General features: G+C 35.9%; 1 protein-coding gene across 1 annotated transcript in view; it reads right to left on the bottom strand.

The window, feature by feature from the left end:
- Nucleotides 1-20,655, bottom strand: part of ME1 (malic enzyme 1) — a 212,602-nt gene that overhangs the window by 111,760 nt on the left and 80,187 nt on the right. Inside the window, exon 5 of the mRNA XM_003816382.5 lies at nt 15,216-15,377. Coding sequence (XP_003816430.4) covers nt 15,216-15,377 — 162 coding nt within the window. The remainder of the gene's footprint in view (nt 1-15,215; nt 15,378-20,655) is intronic.

Raw genomic sequence — 20,655 nt, forward strand, 5'->3', positions numbered from 1 at the left:
AAACTTCCAAGAAATATGGGACTATGTGAAAAGGCCAAACTGACGTTTGGTTGGTGTACCTGAAAGTGATGGGGAGAATGAAACCAAGTTGGAAAACACTCTTCAGGATATTATCCAAGAGAACTTCTCCAAACTCACAAGACAGGCCAACACTCAAATTCAGGAAATACAGAGAACACCACAAAGATACTCCTCGACAAAAGCAACCCCAAGATGCATAATCGTCAGATCCACCATCGTTGAAATGAAGAAAAAAATTTAAGGGCAGTGAGAGAGAAGGGTTGGGTTATCCACAAAGGGAAGCCCATCAGACTAACAGTGGATCTCTCTGCAGAAATTCTGCAAGCCCGAAGAGAGTGGGGGCCAACATTCAACATTCTTAAAGAAAAGAATTTTCAACCCAGAATTTCATATACAGCCAAGATAAGCTTCATAAGTGAAGGAGAAATAAAATCTTTTACAGACAAGCAAATGCTGAGGGATTTTGTCACCACCAGACCTGCCTTACAAGAGCTCCTGAAGGAAGCACTGAATATGGAAAGGAAAAACCGGGACAGGCACTACAAAAACAAACCAAAATGTAAAGACCATTGACATTATGAGGAAACTGTATCAACTAATGGGCAAAATAACCAGCTAGCATAATAATGACAGGAGCAAATTCAAACAACAATATTAACCTTAAATGTAAATGGGCTAAATGCCCCAGTTTGCCAGACACAGACTGGCAAACTGGATAAAGAGTCAATACCCATCAGTGTGCTGTATTCAGGAGACTTATCTCACATGCAAAGACACACATAGGCTCAAAATAAAGGGATGGAGGAAGATTTACCAAGCAAATGGGAAGCAAACCAAAAACAAACAAACAAAAAACAAAAAAAAACCCCAGAGGTTGCAATTCTGGTCTCTGATAAAACAGAGTTTAAACAAATAAAGATCAAAAGAGACAAAGAAGGCTATTACATAATGGTAAAGGGATCAATTCAACAAGAAGAACTAAGTATCCTAAATACATATGCACCAATACAGGAGCACCCAGGTTCATAAAGCAAGTTCATAGAGACCTACAAAAAGACCTAGACTCCCACAAAATAATAGTGGAAGACTTTAACACCCCACTGGCAATATTAGACAGATCAACAAGACAGAAAATTAACACAGATATTCAGGACTTGAACTCAGCTTTGGACCAAGCATACCTAATAGACATCTACAGAACTCTCCATCCCAAATCAACAGAGTATACATTCTTCTTAGCACCACACAGCACTTATTCTAAAATTGACCCCACAATTAGGGGGAAAACACTCTTCAGCACATGCAAAAGAAAGGAAATCATAACAAACACACTCTCAGATCACAGTGCAATCAAATTAGAACTCAAGATTAATAAACTCACTCAAAACTGCACAACTACATGGAAACTGAACAACCTGCTCCTGAACGACTACTGGGTAAGTAATGAAATTAAGGCAGAAATAAATAAGTTCTTTGAAACCAATGAGAACAAAGACACAATGTGCCAGAATCTCTGGGACACAGCTAAAGCAGTATTTAGAGGGAAATTTATAGCACTAAATGCCCACAGGAGAAAGGGGGAAAGATCTAAAATCGACACCCTAACATCACAACTAAAAGAACTAGAGAAGCAAGAGCAAACAAATTCAAAATCAAGCAGAAGATGAGAAATAACTAAGATCAGAGCAGAACTGAAGGAGATAAAGACATGAAAAACCCTTAAAAAAAAAGAATGAATCCAGGAGCTGGTTTTTTGAAAAGATTAACAAAATAGATAGACTGCTAGCCAGACTAATAAAGAAGAAAAGAGAGAAGAATCAAATAGAAACAATAAAAAAATGATAAAGGGGAGATCACCACTGATCCCACGGAAATACAAACTACCACCAGAGAATACTACAAACACCTCTACTAATAAACTAGCAAATAACCTAGAATATCTAGAAGAAATGGATAAATTCCTGGACACATACAGCCTCCCAAGACTAAACTAGGAAGAAGTCGAATCCCCGAATAGACCAATAACAAGTTCTAAAACTGTGGTAGTAATTAATAGCCTACCAACCAAAAAAAAAAAAAAAAAAAAAGCCCAGGATGAGACGGATTCACAGCCGTATTCTAACAGAGGTACAAAGAAAGAGGAGCTGGTACCATTCCTTCTGAAACTATTCCAAACAATAGAAAAAGAAGGGCTCCTCTCTAACTCATTTTATCACATCAGCATCATCCTGATACCAAAACCTGGCAGAGACACAACAAAACAAGAAAATTTCAGGCCAATATCTCTGACGAACATTGACACAAAAGTCCTCAATAAAATACTTGCAAACCGAATCCAGCAGCACATCAAAAAGCTTATCCACCATGATCAAGTCGGCTTCATCCCTGGGATGCAAGGCTGGTTCAACATATGCGAATCAATAAATGTAATCCATCACATAAACAGAACAAATAACAAAAACCACATGATTATCTCAATAGATGCAGACAAGGCCTTCGATAAAATTCAACACCCCTTCATGCTAAAAACACTTAATAAACTAGGTATTGATGAAACATATCTCAAAATAATAAGAGCTATTTATGCTAAACCCACAGCCAATATCATACTGAATGGACAAAAGCTGGAAGAGGAAATTCCCGCCTAACAAATTTTGGTCAGACCAGTTGATCTCAAAACCCTGTCTCCTGATAAGATGTTATCAATGACAATGGTGCCCGAAACTTCATTAGCAATTTTAATTTCGCCTCGGTCCTGTGGTCCTGTGATCTCGCCCTGTCTCCACTTGCCTTGTGATATTCTATTACCCTGTTAAGTACTTGATGTCTGTCACCCACACCTATTTGTATACTCCCTCCCCTTTTGAAAATCCTTAATAAAAACTTTCTGGTTTTTGTGGCTTTTGGGGCATCACGGATCCTACCAACGTGTGATGTCTCCCCCAGACGCCCCGCTTTAAAATTTCTCTCTTCTGTACACTGTCCCTTTATTTCTCAAGCCAGCCGATGCTTAGGAAAATAGAAAAGAACCTACGTGATTTTTGGGGCAGGTCCCCTGAAAGATTATAAATCATTCTATGATAAAGACACATGCACACGTATGTTTATTGCAGCACTGTTCACAACAGCAAAGACTTGGAACCAATCCAAATGCCCATCAATGTTAGACTGGATAAAGAAAATGTGGCACATATACACCATGGAATACTATGTAGCCATATAAAAGAATGAGTTCACGTCCTTTGCAGGGACATGGATGAAGCTGGAAACCATCATTCTCAGCAAACTAACACAGGAACAGAAAACCAAACACCGCATGTTCTCACTCATAAGTGGGAATTGAACAATGAGAACACATGGACACAGGGAGGGGAACATCACACAGTGGGGCATGTCAGGGGGTGGAAGGCAAGGGGAGGGATAGCATTAGGAAATACCTAATGTGGATGACGGGTTGATGGGTGCAGCAAACCACCATGGCACATGTATACCTATGTAACAAAGCTGCATGTTCTGCACATATATCCCAGAACTTAAAGTATATAAAAAAATTCTTCCAATCATAATAATGTCCCTGTTAAAAATTAGTTTTTTTAATTTCATAATTTTAATTAAGATAATTAAGGCTTGAATAATTAGTGCATTCTCAGAGATTTGGCTGACAAAAAAATTAGTATCTACAAAAAGCAATTTAACAACATTATTCAGTTTTGATAATGGTTCCACAGACAAAGTAGACTGGCACAGAAGTGATATTAATTTACTGGATTAAAAACTTCTTATGGTCAGGAGCAAACACTCAATAGATCACTGTTAGAGAATAAACACTTGGTATTAAGGAAGCACTTAAAAAAGGGTGGAACTTCTTTAGCACTAGGTGTTATGCTAAATGCGTGTGGTGCCACTGAAGACTTATGAAAATTTACAAGCCTGAGAAAAGGAAAAAGATTGGGGCAAAAGTAAGGAACAAGACATATGGAAATATAAGAGAGCTCAAAAAAAGGAGATAAGGAGGGTATATGTTGGTAATTATACTAATTATCTTACTATTCACATTATCTCAATTCTGGACCCTTCAGAATTTATAACTGAAGCATCTATTTATTTGAAGTTAATAGTAATCACTATCAAATCTCACCTTGTTTTTGTCTCCACATTTCTATCTTTACAATCTGACGTGTCTGAGAATTTAAAAATATTACCTTAATATTATAAGTATTTTTCTCATCACAAAAGCAATATTTGTTTATCAGAAATGTTTGAGAGCACTGAAAAGTAAAATTAAAACCAAAGAATACCAATAATCTCTACCCATTCAGAACTACCCAACATTAGCACCTTGATGTATATTCTTCCAGGTCCTTTTCTTTGTATCTATGCATATATAAGATTATCTGTCCAAATTTGGGATGATAGCATAGAGTATATTTTAACCTCTTTTCACAAAGGAATATATGATGAAAGCTTTCGTGTCAATAGACAAACATCTGTACTGGTACTCTGCTCTCCTAGAATGTATGAATAAATTAACAACACCTCATCACACCTCCAGTGGTATATAATAAGTATGTCTATTTTGTTGCAGTCTCAAATAAGGTATCTTTTCATATCATGCCTATATCATGAAATATACATATAAATATATAATAAGTAACAATAAATTCATATCTGTACCTGCTATATGTGTGTCTCTGTGTGGCACATAGGCACAAAACTGTTCTCAAGCAGCATTCATTTATATTCCTTTTATATTACTGTTGTGCATTTTTTCATAAGTTTATTGACCATTTTTATTTCTTCATTTGTAAATTATCTGTGTCCATACGTCCTTAGGCAATTTGTATAGTGGAGATTTCACATTTTCTTACTTACTTTAAAGTGTTCTCTTTTTTTATGTCTTCTTTTAAAATTATTTTTTAGAGACAAGCTCTCACTCTGTTGTCTATCCTGGAGTGCAGTGGCATGATCATAGACAGCTCACTGTAGCCTCGAACTCCGAGACTCAAGGAATCCTCCCACCTTGGCCTCCCAAGTAACTAGGACTACGGGCACCATACCTGGCTAATTTTATTTTAATTTTTGCAGAGACAAGGTCTTGCTTATGTTGCCCAGGCTGGTCTTGAACTCCTGGGCTCAAGTGATCCTCTCACTTCAGCCTCCTAAAGTGTTGGGATTACAGGTGTGAGTCACTGAGCCTAGTCTAATATTCTCTTACTGACCTGAAAGTATTCTTTAAATATTAAGAACATTATACACCTTTATCTTCTATACTGATGTAACTATTCCTCATTCTAGCATTTATTTTTAAACTCAATTTATAATCTACAGAAAATTATTTTCTTTGTTACCATTTCTCATTTTTTGTTATGGATTCTATAAATAAATAATATATAACTTTTGCTGTTTTGTTGCCTCATGTCATCAATAAGAATAAGCAAAGTAACCATCACATTCAGGTAAGAGTCTAAAACCAGTACCACTAAAATGTCAGCATGCATATGAGCTGGCACGATTATTAAAAAGTGCTAGAAATAAAAATGATTAAAATTTAGTTGTGATTCAGTATGTCTGGAGCAGGGTGCAAAATTCTGCATTCTTAACACATGCCCCTGATAATTCTGAAGTGGTGAGAACTTGTATTATTAAGTTATTTCGAACTTGTATTATTAAGTTAAAACAAAACCATTCTACTTCCTACTAGGTTTCTGTCTCATTTAAATAAATTTTCCATTTTGTTCTATACAATCAGTATTTCTAAAATTTACCTAAAAATTTCAAGGAGTTCCTGCTAGTTATAGTGTGTATAAAATCAAACTAAAGAAAGACCCCATTCTCTTTCCCAAGGCACTAGTGTAGTGTCTCAGGAAATAGATAAATAAATTCTTGATAAAATCTATTAAGATCTTCTAATTTAGAGAGGGTGGGGCAAAATGAGACCACAAAGAGCAAGCAAATGAAACTCCAAGCCAAAATCCTGGGAGTTGAGAATTTTCTTCTCTCCCCTGGCTTTACTAATGATGACTGGTATTCATTCCAATACAGGATCACTTGTCTGAAGTGGCAAGGGTACACTGTACACATCAACCAGAGGCCAGACTAAACATAAAACTGGACACAGAAAAGCTGAGACCTGGAGCAATAGTTTAATAAGCAAAGAATATGCAGAAATCACATTCTCCTACTCATTCTGCCCGTGACCTCTTGAGGACTGATCATGTGCTATGGGTTGAAAGGTGTTGCCCCCAAATTCATATGTTGAATTCCTAATCCCAGTACCTCAGAATGTGACGTATTTGGAGACAGAGTATTTAAAGAAGTAATTAAGTTGAATGAGGTCATTAGAGTGGGCCCTAATCCAATATGACTGGTCCTTTTAAGAAGAGGAAATTGGCCGGGTGCGGTGGCTCACGTCTGTAATCCCAGCACTTTGGGAGGCTGAGGTGGTTGGATCACGAGGTCCGGAGTTTAAGACCAGCCTGGCCAAGATGGTGAAACCCATCTCTACTAAATATACAAAAATTAGTCGGGCGTGGTGGTGGGCGCCTGTAATCCCAGCTACTCAGGAGGCTGAGGCAGAGAATTGCTTGAACCCGGGAGGCGGAGGTTGCAGTGAGCTGAGATCATGCCACTGCACTCCAGCCTGGGCAACAGAGCAAGACTCCATCTCAAAAAAAAAAAAAAAAGAAGAGGAAATTAGGATACAGACATACACAGAAGAAAAACTGTATGAAGACACCAGAGGAAGACGGGCATCTATAAGTCAAGGACACAAACCACAGAAGAAACCAACCCTACCAACACATTGATCTTGGACTTCCAGCCCCCAGAACTGTGAGAAAATAAATTTCTGTCGGTTAAGCCACCTAGTCTATGGCTCTTTGTTACAATAACCCTAAAAAAAAGAATATCCCATATAACGTATGAAAAGGTTCTTTAAGACATAATAATGTCCAAACAAGCATGAAGGGAACACAAGGAACATCTACTCAAATTATTTTTAGTCAAATAGCAAGCCTCAATATTAGTCATATACAAGAAAAACAGACATATAATCAACATAATTTCTATGAAAAGATTTGGCAACAGCAAAAAAAGAAGGAATTAAACATGACATGTTCTAAAGAAAATTTACTTCACATAACAAGTAAACTTTATATAGCAACTGCTTCACAATTAAAGAAAATATGGACTGTGAAATAACAGATGAAAGATGAGATGAAAATATAAACACAAACACCCTACCTAATTTAATACTTAGTATTATTAACTTAAAGAATAAGAGTATTTTCCATCTAAACAAAATCAAAATGGCCATTATTTTAAAGTCAAAAAAACAATAGATGTTGGCACCATGTGGTGAAAAGGGAAAACTTATACACTGTTATTGAGAATGTAAATTAGTATATCATCTATGGAAAACAATATGGCGATTTCTCAAAGAACAAAAAGTAGATCTACTATTCAATCCAGCAATCCCACTACTGGGTATCCACCCAAAGGAAAAGAAGCCATTATATCAAAAAGACACCTGCACATGTATGTTTATCACAGCACAATCCACAATTGCGAAGATATGAAATCAACCTCAAGTGCCCATCAACCAATGAGTGGATAAAGAAAATTTTCACATATATATCATAGTATACCACTCAGTCATAAGAAAGGATAAAACAATGTCCTTTGCAGCAACTTGGATGAAACTGGAGGCTATTAACCTAAATGAAATAACTTAGGAATGGAAGACCAAATACTGCATATTTTCACTTATAAGTGGGAGTTAAGCTATGGGTATATAGGAGTATACAAAGCAGTATAATGGACACTGGAGACTCAGATGGGAGGAGGGTAGGAGGTAGGTAAAGGATTAAAAATTACCTATTGGGTACAATGTTTTTCAGGTGATGGGTACACTAAAAGCTCAGAGTTCACCATTATATAATTCATCCGTGTAACCAAAAACCACTTGTACCCTTAAGGCTATTAAAATAAAAAATAAAAATAAAAAAATAAGAATATTTTTTAGCCAAGTACTTCTGTGTACTTCTGTTTTGGTGTCTTAGTTCCTTAAATTTCCTTTAGTTGAAAGCTGCAGAAGCTTAAAAGCAGTCAGGCAAGTGTATCTTTATGGCAAGTGAAGACTGTCTTATTAACTGGCAGCTAATTCCGTTTCTATTTTCATTACTATCCAGTACATGTAGGTATGATAAAAGAGGAAAACATTTATAATTTGTATTTAAAGGGGATTTACTTTTATTAAAATTTGCTAGGTTATTCTGGATAAGAAACTAAGTGATATTATCAAGCAGTTTCTATATTTTTATTATTAAGTAAAATATGCAGAGATTCAAAAAAGCAATTAAGATTAAAAATTAGTAATACAGGAACATTTTGACTAAAATCAGTTTTCCATATGTGAAACTGCCACTACATAAAAACACCATTACATTGTAAACGAACTCATAGACTCAGTCACAATTAAGTTTTCCTTCCTGTCTTCTCAGTAAAGCAGCAGTGAAAGAATAAATACAAAAAATACAAAATGTCAGAATGAATAAAATAAGAACATTATGAGTAGCAACTCAGTTGATTCCAAATATTTTTCTATTCTTCACACACATTATGAGTTAAAGACCATAAAAATTTAGATTAGGATGTTTTACAGGTTACAATATTACTAACATATTTTGAACTCCAAGAGCTCAAATGGAGAAAGTAATATGTTGGAGCATTTCTATCTATTTTAAGCAACAGAAAAGTTAATCCAGAATCTTAAACAACTTCTATTTTTATCCTGAACAGCACTGTATTGCTAACGGAATACAGTTGATATGTGTAGCCCGAAAGTCAATAAAATTAAGGGCAAATTGAGTCAAAGATGAAAACATATTTTGCTTAATAAATACAACACACCTTGATCAGTTTTTGGAAAAAAAATACTTGCCCCAAAATTAATTATTCTGATTAACCAAATAATATGTAACTATTTCTTTGCTTAGAAATGTCAAATACTATATAACATTAGAAGAATAGCAGAATAGAATATTGTTGCTACTGTGAATGAGTTAATTTTTAACTGGTTATTACAAGTACATAGAAAAGCTATTAAGTTTTGAATATTTGTTTTATAAGCAGCCACTTTACTGAGTGCTATAATTTGACCACAGTATTTTTTAGTTGGTTTTCTTGGGTTTCAGTAATAGATAAACATATTACCTATAAATAATGATAATTTTGTCTTTTCCTGTCAGTTATATCTCCTTTGTTTTATTGTCTTATTATACAGGCTAGAATTTTCTGAATAATAAAAAAGAAAACAGCAGTGATAACGGGTGTCCTGTCTTTTAAAATAATGCCTCTAATATATCACCATTAATTATGATGTAGCTAATGGTTTGAATAGATTTCAAACATTATTTCAACATTAAAATATTCTGCAAGATTTTACTTGCCAGTATTTTATAAAGAACTTTTGCTTCTACATCTATGTTCACGTGAGGTAACATTTACCAAGTGCTTTCAAAATGCCAGTCACAATTTTAAGCATTCTAAATGTATTAAACCATGACAGCTCTATGAGGTAAGTACTCATTTTACATGAGCAAAACACAGAAACTCCACTAGTAAGTGGTGAAACTGGGAGCATGGGTAAATATGAGACTAATTAGCAATTTCTTGTTATGTGCTATTTTTTTTTTTTACCAAGTTTGGATATCAAGGTTATGCTCTTTTTAAAAACTGAAATGTTAAGCTGTCAATTTTAGTATGCTCTGGGACAGTTTATATAGCATAGGAACTATATTTCCTTAAAAGGTTGATGATCAAATCCTTATTCTTATCTGAGCTTAAAACTTAATTCTGCTTAATTAACAATAAAATTTACATCTATTTTCCTTTTTGTCTGTTTGCCTCTTATATTTCTATTTATTCTGTGGATGGACTCTGGTGACAGTTGACAAGCATTCAACCAGTTTGAATAAGGGCTTAATCCTTTTATCTAGTAGCTTAGCGACCATAACTGAGAGTCACCGGGTGAACGCTGGCCATGCCAGAAAGACTAACCATGTGATCTGGGGTAGGGCATCTGCGTCATACAGTATCGGTCAACCTGGAGACTGAGTTCAACCACCTGGGCAATCAATCAATCAATCAATCAATCATGACTAGGTAATGGAGCCCCAATAAAACTCTGAACAGTGGGACACATGTTGATATTTCATATCCATACTGGGAGGGTAACATGTCCTGATTTTATAGGAAAATGGACACTTCACATTTGGGACTCTTCTAGACTCTTCCCTATGCATCTCTTCTTTTGTGAGATTTTAATGTGTATCTTTCGCCCATAATACACTGTAACTGTGAGTACAATAGCTTTCAGTGAGTTTTTTGAGTCTTAGCAAATTATCAAGCCTGAAGTTGGTTTCGGGAAGCTCTTCAACTTGCAGTTGATGTCAGAAATGAGGGCAGTCTTGAAGAGTACGTATACCTGTAAACTCTGTAGTTTAACTCTGGGTACAGCTAAACTACCTTTTATAAAGGGAACAAATAATTTACTCTCCTTTTAGAACAAGAACTCTAGTTGATCATTTACTAGTATACATTTTTACAATTAAATTCCCAAAATATGATTTATTTAAAAAGACAAGATATAAGAAGATAATAGTAATACAGAGTTTAAGACTAAGAATGAGGCAGGAGAATAGGGTCTGGAGGCGGGGAATCTAAGGCCGTTTTACACTGACTTCCTAGAACAAAATTGAAAGGAAAACCCTAACTTTCTACGCCTAAGTAACCAAATGACCAGAGGCTACTCCCTTTGCAAACCCCTACCTTTTCTGCTGGCAGATGAGAAATTGAAAGTACCTCTGACTGGTTGGTTTTTGCAACCAATCAGACGTTTGCATAGGAGTGTAACTTTGTAACTTCACATCAGCCTCTGATTGGTTGCTGTCCCCAACCAATCACACTGACTACGGGCCAAGTCTTCATTTGCACAGAAGGGCAGCTTTGTAACTCCACTTTAGCCTCAGATTGGTTGCTTTCCACAACCAATCAGATGTTTGCTAGGAGTGTGACCTTTGTAACTTCACTTCAGCCTCTGATTGGTTGCTTTCTGCAACCAATCAGACTGATTGCAGGCCACCACTTCATTTAAATGGGGTGAACACTAATTGGCCAATGGGAAACCTCTAGCGGGTATTTGGACCTGAGAAGATTCTGTATCCAGGTCCTTGAGCAGCTGCTCAGGCCTGCTCCCACCCTGTGGAGTATGCTTTCATTTTCATTAAATCTCTTCTTTTCTTGCTTTATTCTTTCCTTGCGTTGTGTGTTTTGTCCAATTCTTTGTTCACCAGTAACAAGAGCATATAATAACTGTCAGAGAATTGGTTTGCTAAATGCCTTCAAAAGCCTTTACCAAAGAAAGCAATTAATACATACTGCAACTAGTTACATGTGTATCTCCTCTTCTAGATTTAGAGCATCCTGCTGGCAAAATCTAGTTTCTTACTCCGATATTACCTAGGCTTTGCTTAGGCTTTGATAAGATAGCAGATATTCAATACTTTTTAAAAATTTGTTTATTGATACATAAATTTGTATATTTTTATAGGGTACATGTGATACTTGGTTACATGCATGGAACGTGTAATGATCCAGTCAGGGTATTTAGGGAGTCCATCATCTTGAGTATTATTTCTTTTCTTTTTTTTTGAGACATAGTTTTGCTGTTGTTGCCCAGGCTGGAGTGCAATGTTGTGATCTCAGCTCACTGCAACCTCCATCCCTGGGTTCAAGCGATTCTCCTGCCTCAGCCTCCCAAGTAGCTGGGATTACAGGCATGTGCCACCATGCCCAACTATTTTTGTATTTTTAGTATACGGGTTTTCTCTATGTTGCTCAGGCTGGTCTCAAACTCTCAACCTCAGGTGATCTGCCCGCCTTGGCCTCCCAAAGTTCTGGGATTACAGGCGTGAGCCACCACCCCCGGCCACCTTGCGTATCATTTCTATGTGTTGGTAGCATTTCAAGTCTTCTCTTCTAGCTATTTTGAAATATACAATACAGTGTTGGTAACTGTAGTCACCCTACTCTGCTATCAAACATTAGAACTTATTCCTTCAATTGACATATTTGTACCCATTAACCAACCTCTCTTCGTCCTCGCACCCTCTATCCTGACATACACACACCCTTCCCAGCCTTTGGCAACTATCATTCTACTCTCTACCTCCATGAGATCAACTTTTTTAGCCCAGGTGTGAGAACATGGGATATTTGTCTTTCTGTGCCTGGTTTATTTCACTTAACATAATGAGTAGGTACTCAATGTTGGTCTAATTCAATTAAATCTACCAAATGCAATTTGAGGACTTTCAGAAAGGTCTCTCAAAGACCTCTGTCACTCTCAAAGTGACAAAGGTATTCTCCGGTGACCTGTCAAAGAGTTAAAGGTTCACCATTCACTTAATTTTCTGCCCTTAATATTCCTGAAAGTCGAATGGCAGTAAGCAAAATCTCTACAAATAATACACAGTATTTTAACAGTAGATTCATTTAGATAATCAGATTATTTTCTAATTATCAGCTTAAAAATTTTGAAATGTAGTACGAACCAGACATGTCTTAATAAAAAGAGAGAGAAAAAGCTAGATCTACAGCTGGTTAAAGTAAGAAATTTCGTGAAGGATAGGTGGATGCGTTCTGCAGGCTGAGGAAGTAAGATACTGGATAGAAATGTAATAACATAAAAGCAATGAATACCAAAACAGGAAAGAAACATACACTAAACAGAGATAATGTGGAAAATTCAAGACAACCATCAATTTGGCTATTTTAAGATCTACTTTCATGAAATCAACTCTTTCATATAATACAATCTCTCTCATGAAATCAATTCTTTCATATAATACATATCTATCAATGCAAGTGTCCTAGTGTTACAGTTTCACTAGTGCACAGCTTTTTTTTAATGTCCACATTATACAAACAATCTCAATAAATGGCCAAGGTTTAAAACTGTTTTAAACTTCACTGCTATCCCAGTGAAGCAGGAGGATTGTTTGATACCAGGAGTTCAAAACCAGCCTGAGCAACATACATAGCAAGATCCCATCTAAAAAAAAAAAAAAAAAAAAAAGGTTAAAAAAAATTAGATTGGTGTGGTGGTGCACACCTGGAATCCCAGCTACTCGAAAGGCTGAGGCAGGAGGACCACTTGGGCTCAGGAGTTTAAGGCTGCAATAAGCTATGATAGTGCCACTGCACTACAGCCTGGGTGGCAGTGCAACATCCTATCTCTTACAAAAAAAAAAAAAAGCCAAATTCTAACATTTTTGCATGTCTGTTTTGTCGTTATATATTCCTCCTCATTTCTCCACAGGATTTTTAAGATATATTACATATTTTTGTGATTTTTAAAATTTGATTTCAATGTAAACAAAAAAGTAGCTGGCTGTGGTGGCATGTAACTGTAGTCCCAGCTACTTGGGAGGCTGAGGTGGGAGAATCACATGAGTATGGGAGATTGAAGCTGCAGTGAGCCATGATCATGACAGTGCACTCTAGCCTGGGCAACAGCAGTGAGACCCTGTCTTAAAGAAAATAAAAAAATAGGCCGGGTACGGTGGCTCACGCTGGTAATCCCAGCACTTTGGGAGGGCGAGGTGGACAAATCACAGGGTCAGGAGATCGAGACCATCCTGGCTAACACGGTGAAACCCCCTCTTTACTAAAAATACAAAAAATTCACCGAGCATGGTGGCATGTGCCTGTAGTCCCAGCTACTTGGGAGGCTGAGGCAGGAGAATCGCTTGAACCCGGGAGGCGGAGGTTGCAGTGAGCGGAGATCAGCCACTGTACTCCAGCCTGGGTGACAGAGCAAGACTCCGTCTCAAAAAAATAAAATAAAATAAAATAAAATAATAATAAATGAACTATTTTATTTCAATGCAACTTATCACATAACAATTTTTAAAATATATTTTTAAAATAAAGAAGAAATATATTTATTTTATTTTAATTTAAATTTTTTAGAGCAGGGTCTCACTCTGTAGCCCAGGTTGTAGTCCAATTGCGCGATCATAGCTCACTGCATCCTGAATCTCCTGAGTTCAACCAATCCTCCTACCTTCTAGCCTCCTGAGTAGCTAGGACTGTAGGTACACACCACCTCTCCTGGCTTAAAGAGGAAATGTTAATGTTCAATGTATACACACAATTTTAGGACAATTGTTTAAAGAGGCCAGCTTTGATAATTTCTAAGCCATTTCTATTGGTATTAGAAAAGAAAATGCCAGATAAGCAATGTATTTTTATTAAAATGTATCCTTTGATAAAGGTTAAGTGAGCATTCATGCATAGATCAAGTTAAACATTGTAACTTTCTATGTGTAGGTTAAAAACATAACTGTTTAAGTCACTATCTGTATTTTTGCTCATGCAAAAATATATTTCACATTACTTACAGATCAAAAGTTATATCTTCAATTGTTTTAGAAGGAGACAAAGAAAACAAACATAATGCATGTATGTATTTGTGTCAAGGTCTTATTTGATGATATATCTGTTTGGGACCTAGGTCTGAAATTTGTAAATAACTTTTTAAAAGTTCATCCTTAACTGACTATTATCTTTCATTTCTATTTCAGAGAATTCTATGTTTAACTTCTAGTATCTAGTTAGCTAGTTAATCCTAAATATTAGCAGTAAAGGATGAGCAAAAAAAAAAGTAGTACTTAACATCTGACTTTAAGATTCTAAAATATAAAGTCATGAATGAGAAAAGTTAAACTCCAAATGATCTACTTTAGGTTCAATATGGTTTTTAAAACAAGAATATTTCAGACTGATTAAATTTAATAAATCCCATGGTATTAGTTCCTATATAATAAAAAAAAATTTTTTTAACTATTGCCTTAAAGTAAAACATATACTCTATAGAATAATGGTGTAAATACATATCAAAGCAACATAAGGCACTAGGGAAGCAGATAAAAGATTAATCACGTTATTAAGATGGGAAAAGGAGAACAGGAGAAGTAATTTTCTTACAACAGTAAAGGGCAGAATTGGAGAGAGAAAGAGAACCAGACAAAAAAGAATGAATTTTATGAGTTCCTGGAATAAGTTCAAAATGCAAGAATTGATGCCATTTTTAAAGGTACATAGCTGCCTTATAGACGTAAATTATTTACCTCATTTTCGGTTCCCACATCCAGAATGATAGGCAGACATTCTTGAGGATTCATCCCTCCGCAAGCTGTATATAGAGCCAATTTACCCACAGGGATGCCCATTCCATTACAGCCAAGGTCTCCCAAGCCAAGAATACGCTCTCCATCAGTCACCACAATGGCCTGGAAGAAAAAGAAAAATTACCTATTAACAAGTTTTCACAAATCCTGAGACACAATTTCTGACTCTATTTCTGAAGTTACTACTAGTGAAATATTAAGCTGTTAAAAAACATAAATTGAATATTTATGAAAAAGATTTTATAAATTGTAATCGTGGAAGAATAGGGTGAAGAAATGAACTTGATTTATAAATATGCTTAATTAGGTTATTTTAAAAAGAAGGGCAAGCGTGCACATATTCAAACATACCAAATAACTTAAGTTTTCAATCAAGAGGAGCAAGTGGGTAAAGTATAGGGAAATAAGAGCTCAGACTGGGAACCAAAAGAAACATATGGTGGTTTTGAGCAAGAGTGTCCTTAGTAAAGTACTGCATAGTTACTGAAGAGATTGAGGAGGTTATATCTCTGCCCTAAATGCTCTGATCTTCAGTTTATGCATCCTGGCACTATCCTCCTATTTTTACAACAATCTGACCCATTCTCCTTAACTCCTATAATCACTTGATATCTTTGAAACATGTCCAGTACAGTCTGCTACTTCTTACCTGAAAATTTTCCACTAGACTTAATGAATTTTGTCTCTCTCCTTCCTTCCTTCCTTCCTTCTTTTATCTTTCTTTTTTTTTCCTTTTTTCCGAGATGGAGTCTTGCTCTGTCGCCCAGGCTGGAGTGCAGTGGCACAATCTCAGCTCACTGCAACCTCTGCCTCCCGGGTTCAGGCAATTCTCCTGTCTCTTCCCAAGTAGCTGGGATTACAGGCGCCCGCCACCACGCCCGGCTAATTTTTGTATTTTTAGTAGAGACAGGGTTTCACCATGTTAGCCAGGCTGGTATCAAACTCCTGACCTCGTGATCCACCCGTCTCAGCCTTCCAAAGTGCTGGGATTACAGGCATGAGCCACCACCGTGCCCAGCCTGTTTAGTTTATTTCTAATTAACTTGAATATTTATGAAGCATATACTTTAATCATGTGGAGATTTTAATTCTATGTAATTTGATATCATTATTGAACATCTTTGTGATTCATGTCAGTTATGTGAATTTAAACAAAACCAATCTTATGAAACACAATTTATTAGATAGTCTACAAACTGCTACACTCATCGTATTCAGAGAAACATGGGAATATGTCAGTTATTTGGCCTTGGGTGAATTTAAGCTTCTGTTTCTTATTGGTAAATTGGGAGTAATAAAGGTACTTTTCAGAGTAGCTGTATAAAATTGGGAACCAGGTCTTTTTGCTTACCACTGTACATCAGCACCTAGTACAGCATTTGGCACACAGTAAACAATCAATAAATATTAGTAAATTGAATAAAACTATGATTATATAAAATGAAATCATGATATATAAAGAACTTACCACAGTACCTGGTACATTACAAATTCTTAAAAATTTATAGCTATTATTACTATTATTTCACTGGAGCTAATTATAAAGTTATAGCATTTTAGATGTAAAGAGAAATCTAAAGTATATTCCATCTATTCCTCTTATTTTATAAATTAGTTAACTGAAAAATCAGAGAACTGAAATAATTTGCCTAAAGTGATTTACTTGGTTAATATCAAAGAACCAGAAACCCACATATGTTAATTCCTAGTACAGTGCTCTTTTCACCATACCACATTGCAGAATATATTTTAAAATATACTTCTAAGATATTTCATTTAATTTCCTGTTCACCTATATTATTCAGCTCTTGAAAAATTGTCTTAAAAGCAAATACATTTGGGAGGTAGGTGAAAATCATTTTTGCATATTCAATACATTTGTCTTTGGAAGATTTTCCATGTCAAATAGCAGTGGATCAATATGTGATGCTCTTTTGGAGGAAGCAATCCGATACTACTGGGTTAACTTAGCCCTGATTTAAGGTAAAAAAGATAAATACTGCAGATAACTATAACTTTGTTTTTTAAATTAAATTAAGGCCAAATTTTCAAAGTCCTAATACTTCTAATGTGTATTTAACAGACAGTTTTATTTACTGCATTACCACAAATAGAGGTATTTTTACATATCGTTGATAATATACACTTTTATGAATGTGATCTTTACATAGGTAAAGTCCAGTTGGCCTGCCTATACTTACAAATATTTTTAATGATATGTTTTATAAGGAGAGTAATATTGTCATTTAGCTTAGTTAGCTTAGTCATTTAGCTTAGCTTAGTTATGACCTGAATAATAATTTATAAAATGCTTTCCAGATTTCATCAAAAGTGCTTAAACACAGAGTTGTTATTTGGTTTCAAAATTCTGAAGGGATTTCAAGTGGCATAACTTTTCACTTATTTTTGATAGCTCATCTATGTTAAACTAAATATATGTCTTGAACATTAAAAAAAAAAAAGTGGGCCAATTGCAGTAGCTCACGCTTATAATCCCAGCACACTTTGGGAGGCCAAGATGGGCGGATCACCTGAGGTCAGGAGTTCGAGACCAGCCTGACCAACATGGCAAAACCCCGTTTCTACTAAAAACACAAAAATTAGCTGGGCGTGGTGGCAAGTAGCCTCCCAGCTACTCGGGAGGCTGAGGCAGAAGAATTGCTTGAACCTAGGAGGCGGAGGTTGCAGTGAGCAGAGATCGCACCACTGCATTCCAGCCTGGGCAACAAGAGCAAAACTCTGTCTCAAAAAAAACAAAACAAAACAAAACAAAACAGTGCATTCTTTCTTATTTCTTCATAACTTTTATTCCCTAAGTTCTTCTCTCAGGGCTATTATTTATATTATTTAATAATATACATATACATGAACATTTAGATATGTAGTAGTTTGAGAAGTTTTTAAAATATGTTTTGAGACATTTGATATTTATGCTTTATTACAAACGTACATTTATAACATTAATTCATAAATACTTCCATATAAAAGAGTAGATTTTAACAGTAAAAGAATTCTCTCAAAGAAAAAAAGTTTTGTCACTTATGTAGTTTATCACTAAATTAATATTCTCTTGCTTTTTTTAACCTACTTTATCTCCTGCTTCAGAAAAATGAAGCAGTTGGATGTTTTCTGTATGATAATTAAGTCACAACTGCAGGATTAATATCAGTAAGACAACTACAATTCTATCAGTGATGTCTGTTTTTCAAAAATTAAATCTTCACCCCACTATACAAATTATTATCTAGGCATTACCTGAATAGAAACTTCTGTATGAAATACGCAGATTTCTCCTGAACACACAAAGATACTCTCCATGTGTCCTGTCTTCATCCCTTCATTTAATTTCCCAAGGCCCATCCTCTTGTAGCCTACCTAAATGCAGAACCTTTGCATCTTTTCCTGCTTTCTTGAAACTATTCTAAAATCTGTTTCCAGTGAACCTTCTTCAAATATTACTTATATAATTTCCTTGTTAAATATGACATTCTATTTTTTCAAATCTAAATCTCTTTCTGAATTTCAAAACCTTTTACAATAATTTGATTACCCCTTAAACAATCTTAATTCCACTATATTCCAATATTAACACTCAGCTTTAGTCGGGCGAGTGAATTTCCTTATTATCTGAAAACACCCCATTCTCTTACCGAACTTGATATCTACATTCACCTGTTCCCTTCTTAGAATAGTATGTTCTTCCCTTTCTAACTATCAAAGGTTGGATTTAAGTTCCGACTTTGCTAGAAAAGTTTTCTTAACTATTCCAGCCTTCTCTAAATAATATTCTCCTCAGAATGAATAAATAAGGCACCTATAATACCACACATTTTGATTATATTTTGCTTAATAATTGCCTTTATTTCATGGGTACTTTCAAGTATATAGTACAGACCATATAAGATACACTTATCTATCTTCAGCATTCTTTTACAATCAATAGCTGCCATTTACTAAGTACCTACTATGTGCCAGGCACTATGCTAAGATTTTTAAATAAAAGAGGGCATAGTTAGGGATAAGAACATCAGTAAGGGCCCAATATTAAGAGTCCAAAGGATAAAAGTAGCTTATGAATAAAGTTAAAGATGCAGAGATCAGTTAGTTGGAAGAACAAGAAACGGTGTGATAGCTTACTGCCTAGCTGTTAGGACGATTACAGGGATATTGGCTAGAACTCTCTACTGCAGAACTATTTCCTCTATTGACTTGTTAATTCTTGTTTGTTTGTTTGTTTTCTGAGACAGGGTCTCACTCTGTTGCCCAGGCTAGAGTGTAGTGGTGTGATCATAGTACATTGCAGAATTGAACTCCTGAGCTCAAGTGATCCTCCCACCTCAGCCTCCCAAGTAGCTGGGTGCATGCCAAGTAGCTGGGACTACAGGCATGCATCACCATTCCAGCTAATTTTAAAATTTTTTCTAGAAATGGAGTCTCACTATGTTGCCCAGGCTGGTCTCAAACTCCTGAGCTCAAGCAATCCTCCCACCCACCTCGGCCTCCCAAAGTGTTGGGATCACAGGCCTGAGCCACCACTTCTGGCCAACTTGTTGATTCCTTAAATTTTCTTTAGATTCCTGATTAAAAGTAAACATCCTTAGGTGATCAGACATTTATGCTTTACACAATTAAGATGTTTCTTAGGGTAGTTTCTAAGACCAGAATCTGTGGATAACATGGTCTTGTTGATAGCAGAAAAGCTGAGGAAGCAACTTAGGTGGAGAAAGCAAAAAAAAAAAAAAAAAAAATTGAGGACACTGGAAATAATAAAAACCATTTTAATTTACAAGTTTTCCTAGCATGAGCCCTAGAGAACCAAATTAATCAATTATAGCCACAATGTCTCAAATAGGAAAGATCACCAAGGCATGGTAGCTCACACCTATAGTTTCAATACTTTGGGAAGCTCAGGCAGGAGGACTGCGTGAGGTCAGGAGTTCAAGACCAGACTGAGCAACATAGTGGGACTTTGTCTCTAAAAAAATTAAAATAATTTTAAAAAGATCATTAACGGACTTACATTCAGAAGTTATAGCTGAAGTGCCTTTGTACCACCAAAAGGCATTGATTTATTCCATCCTGGTACTAAAAGATACCACAAAGTTGCTAGGCATTCAACAGAAAAGAAAGAGGGAACCAAGGGAGAACAAACACTTCTCACCTCCCTTAGACAAGGAAGATGGCATAGCCCTGTGTCTAAGAACAGGGACTCAGAGGCCAGCTCTGGGGCCTGCATGCAGTTCCCACCACTATCTTAAGCTACTTTGTAACCCATCTGCGCCTTTCTTTCCTCAATCAATTATTATTATTATAAGAGTTAATCCATGTAAAAAGTCTCATTCAGAACGCCACCAAATGTCAGGTACTATTATTACTTTTA

The sequence above is a fragment of the Pan paniscus genome, chromosome 5 (genome assembly GCF_029289425.2).
Source record: "Pan paniscus chromosome 5, NHGRI_mPanPan1-v2.0_pri, whole genome shotgun sequence".
Lineage (NCBI taxonomy): Eukaryota > Metazoa > Chordata > Mammalia > Primates > Hominidae > Pan > Pan paniscus.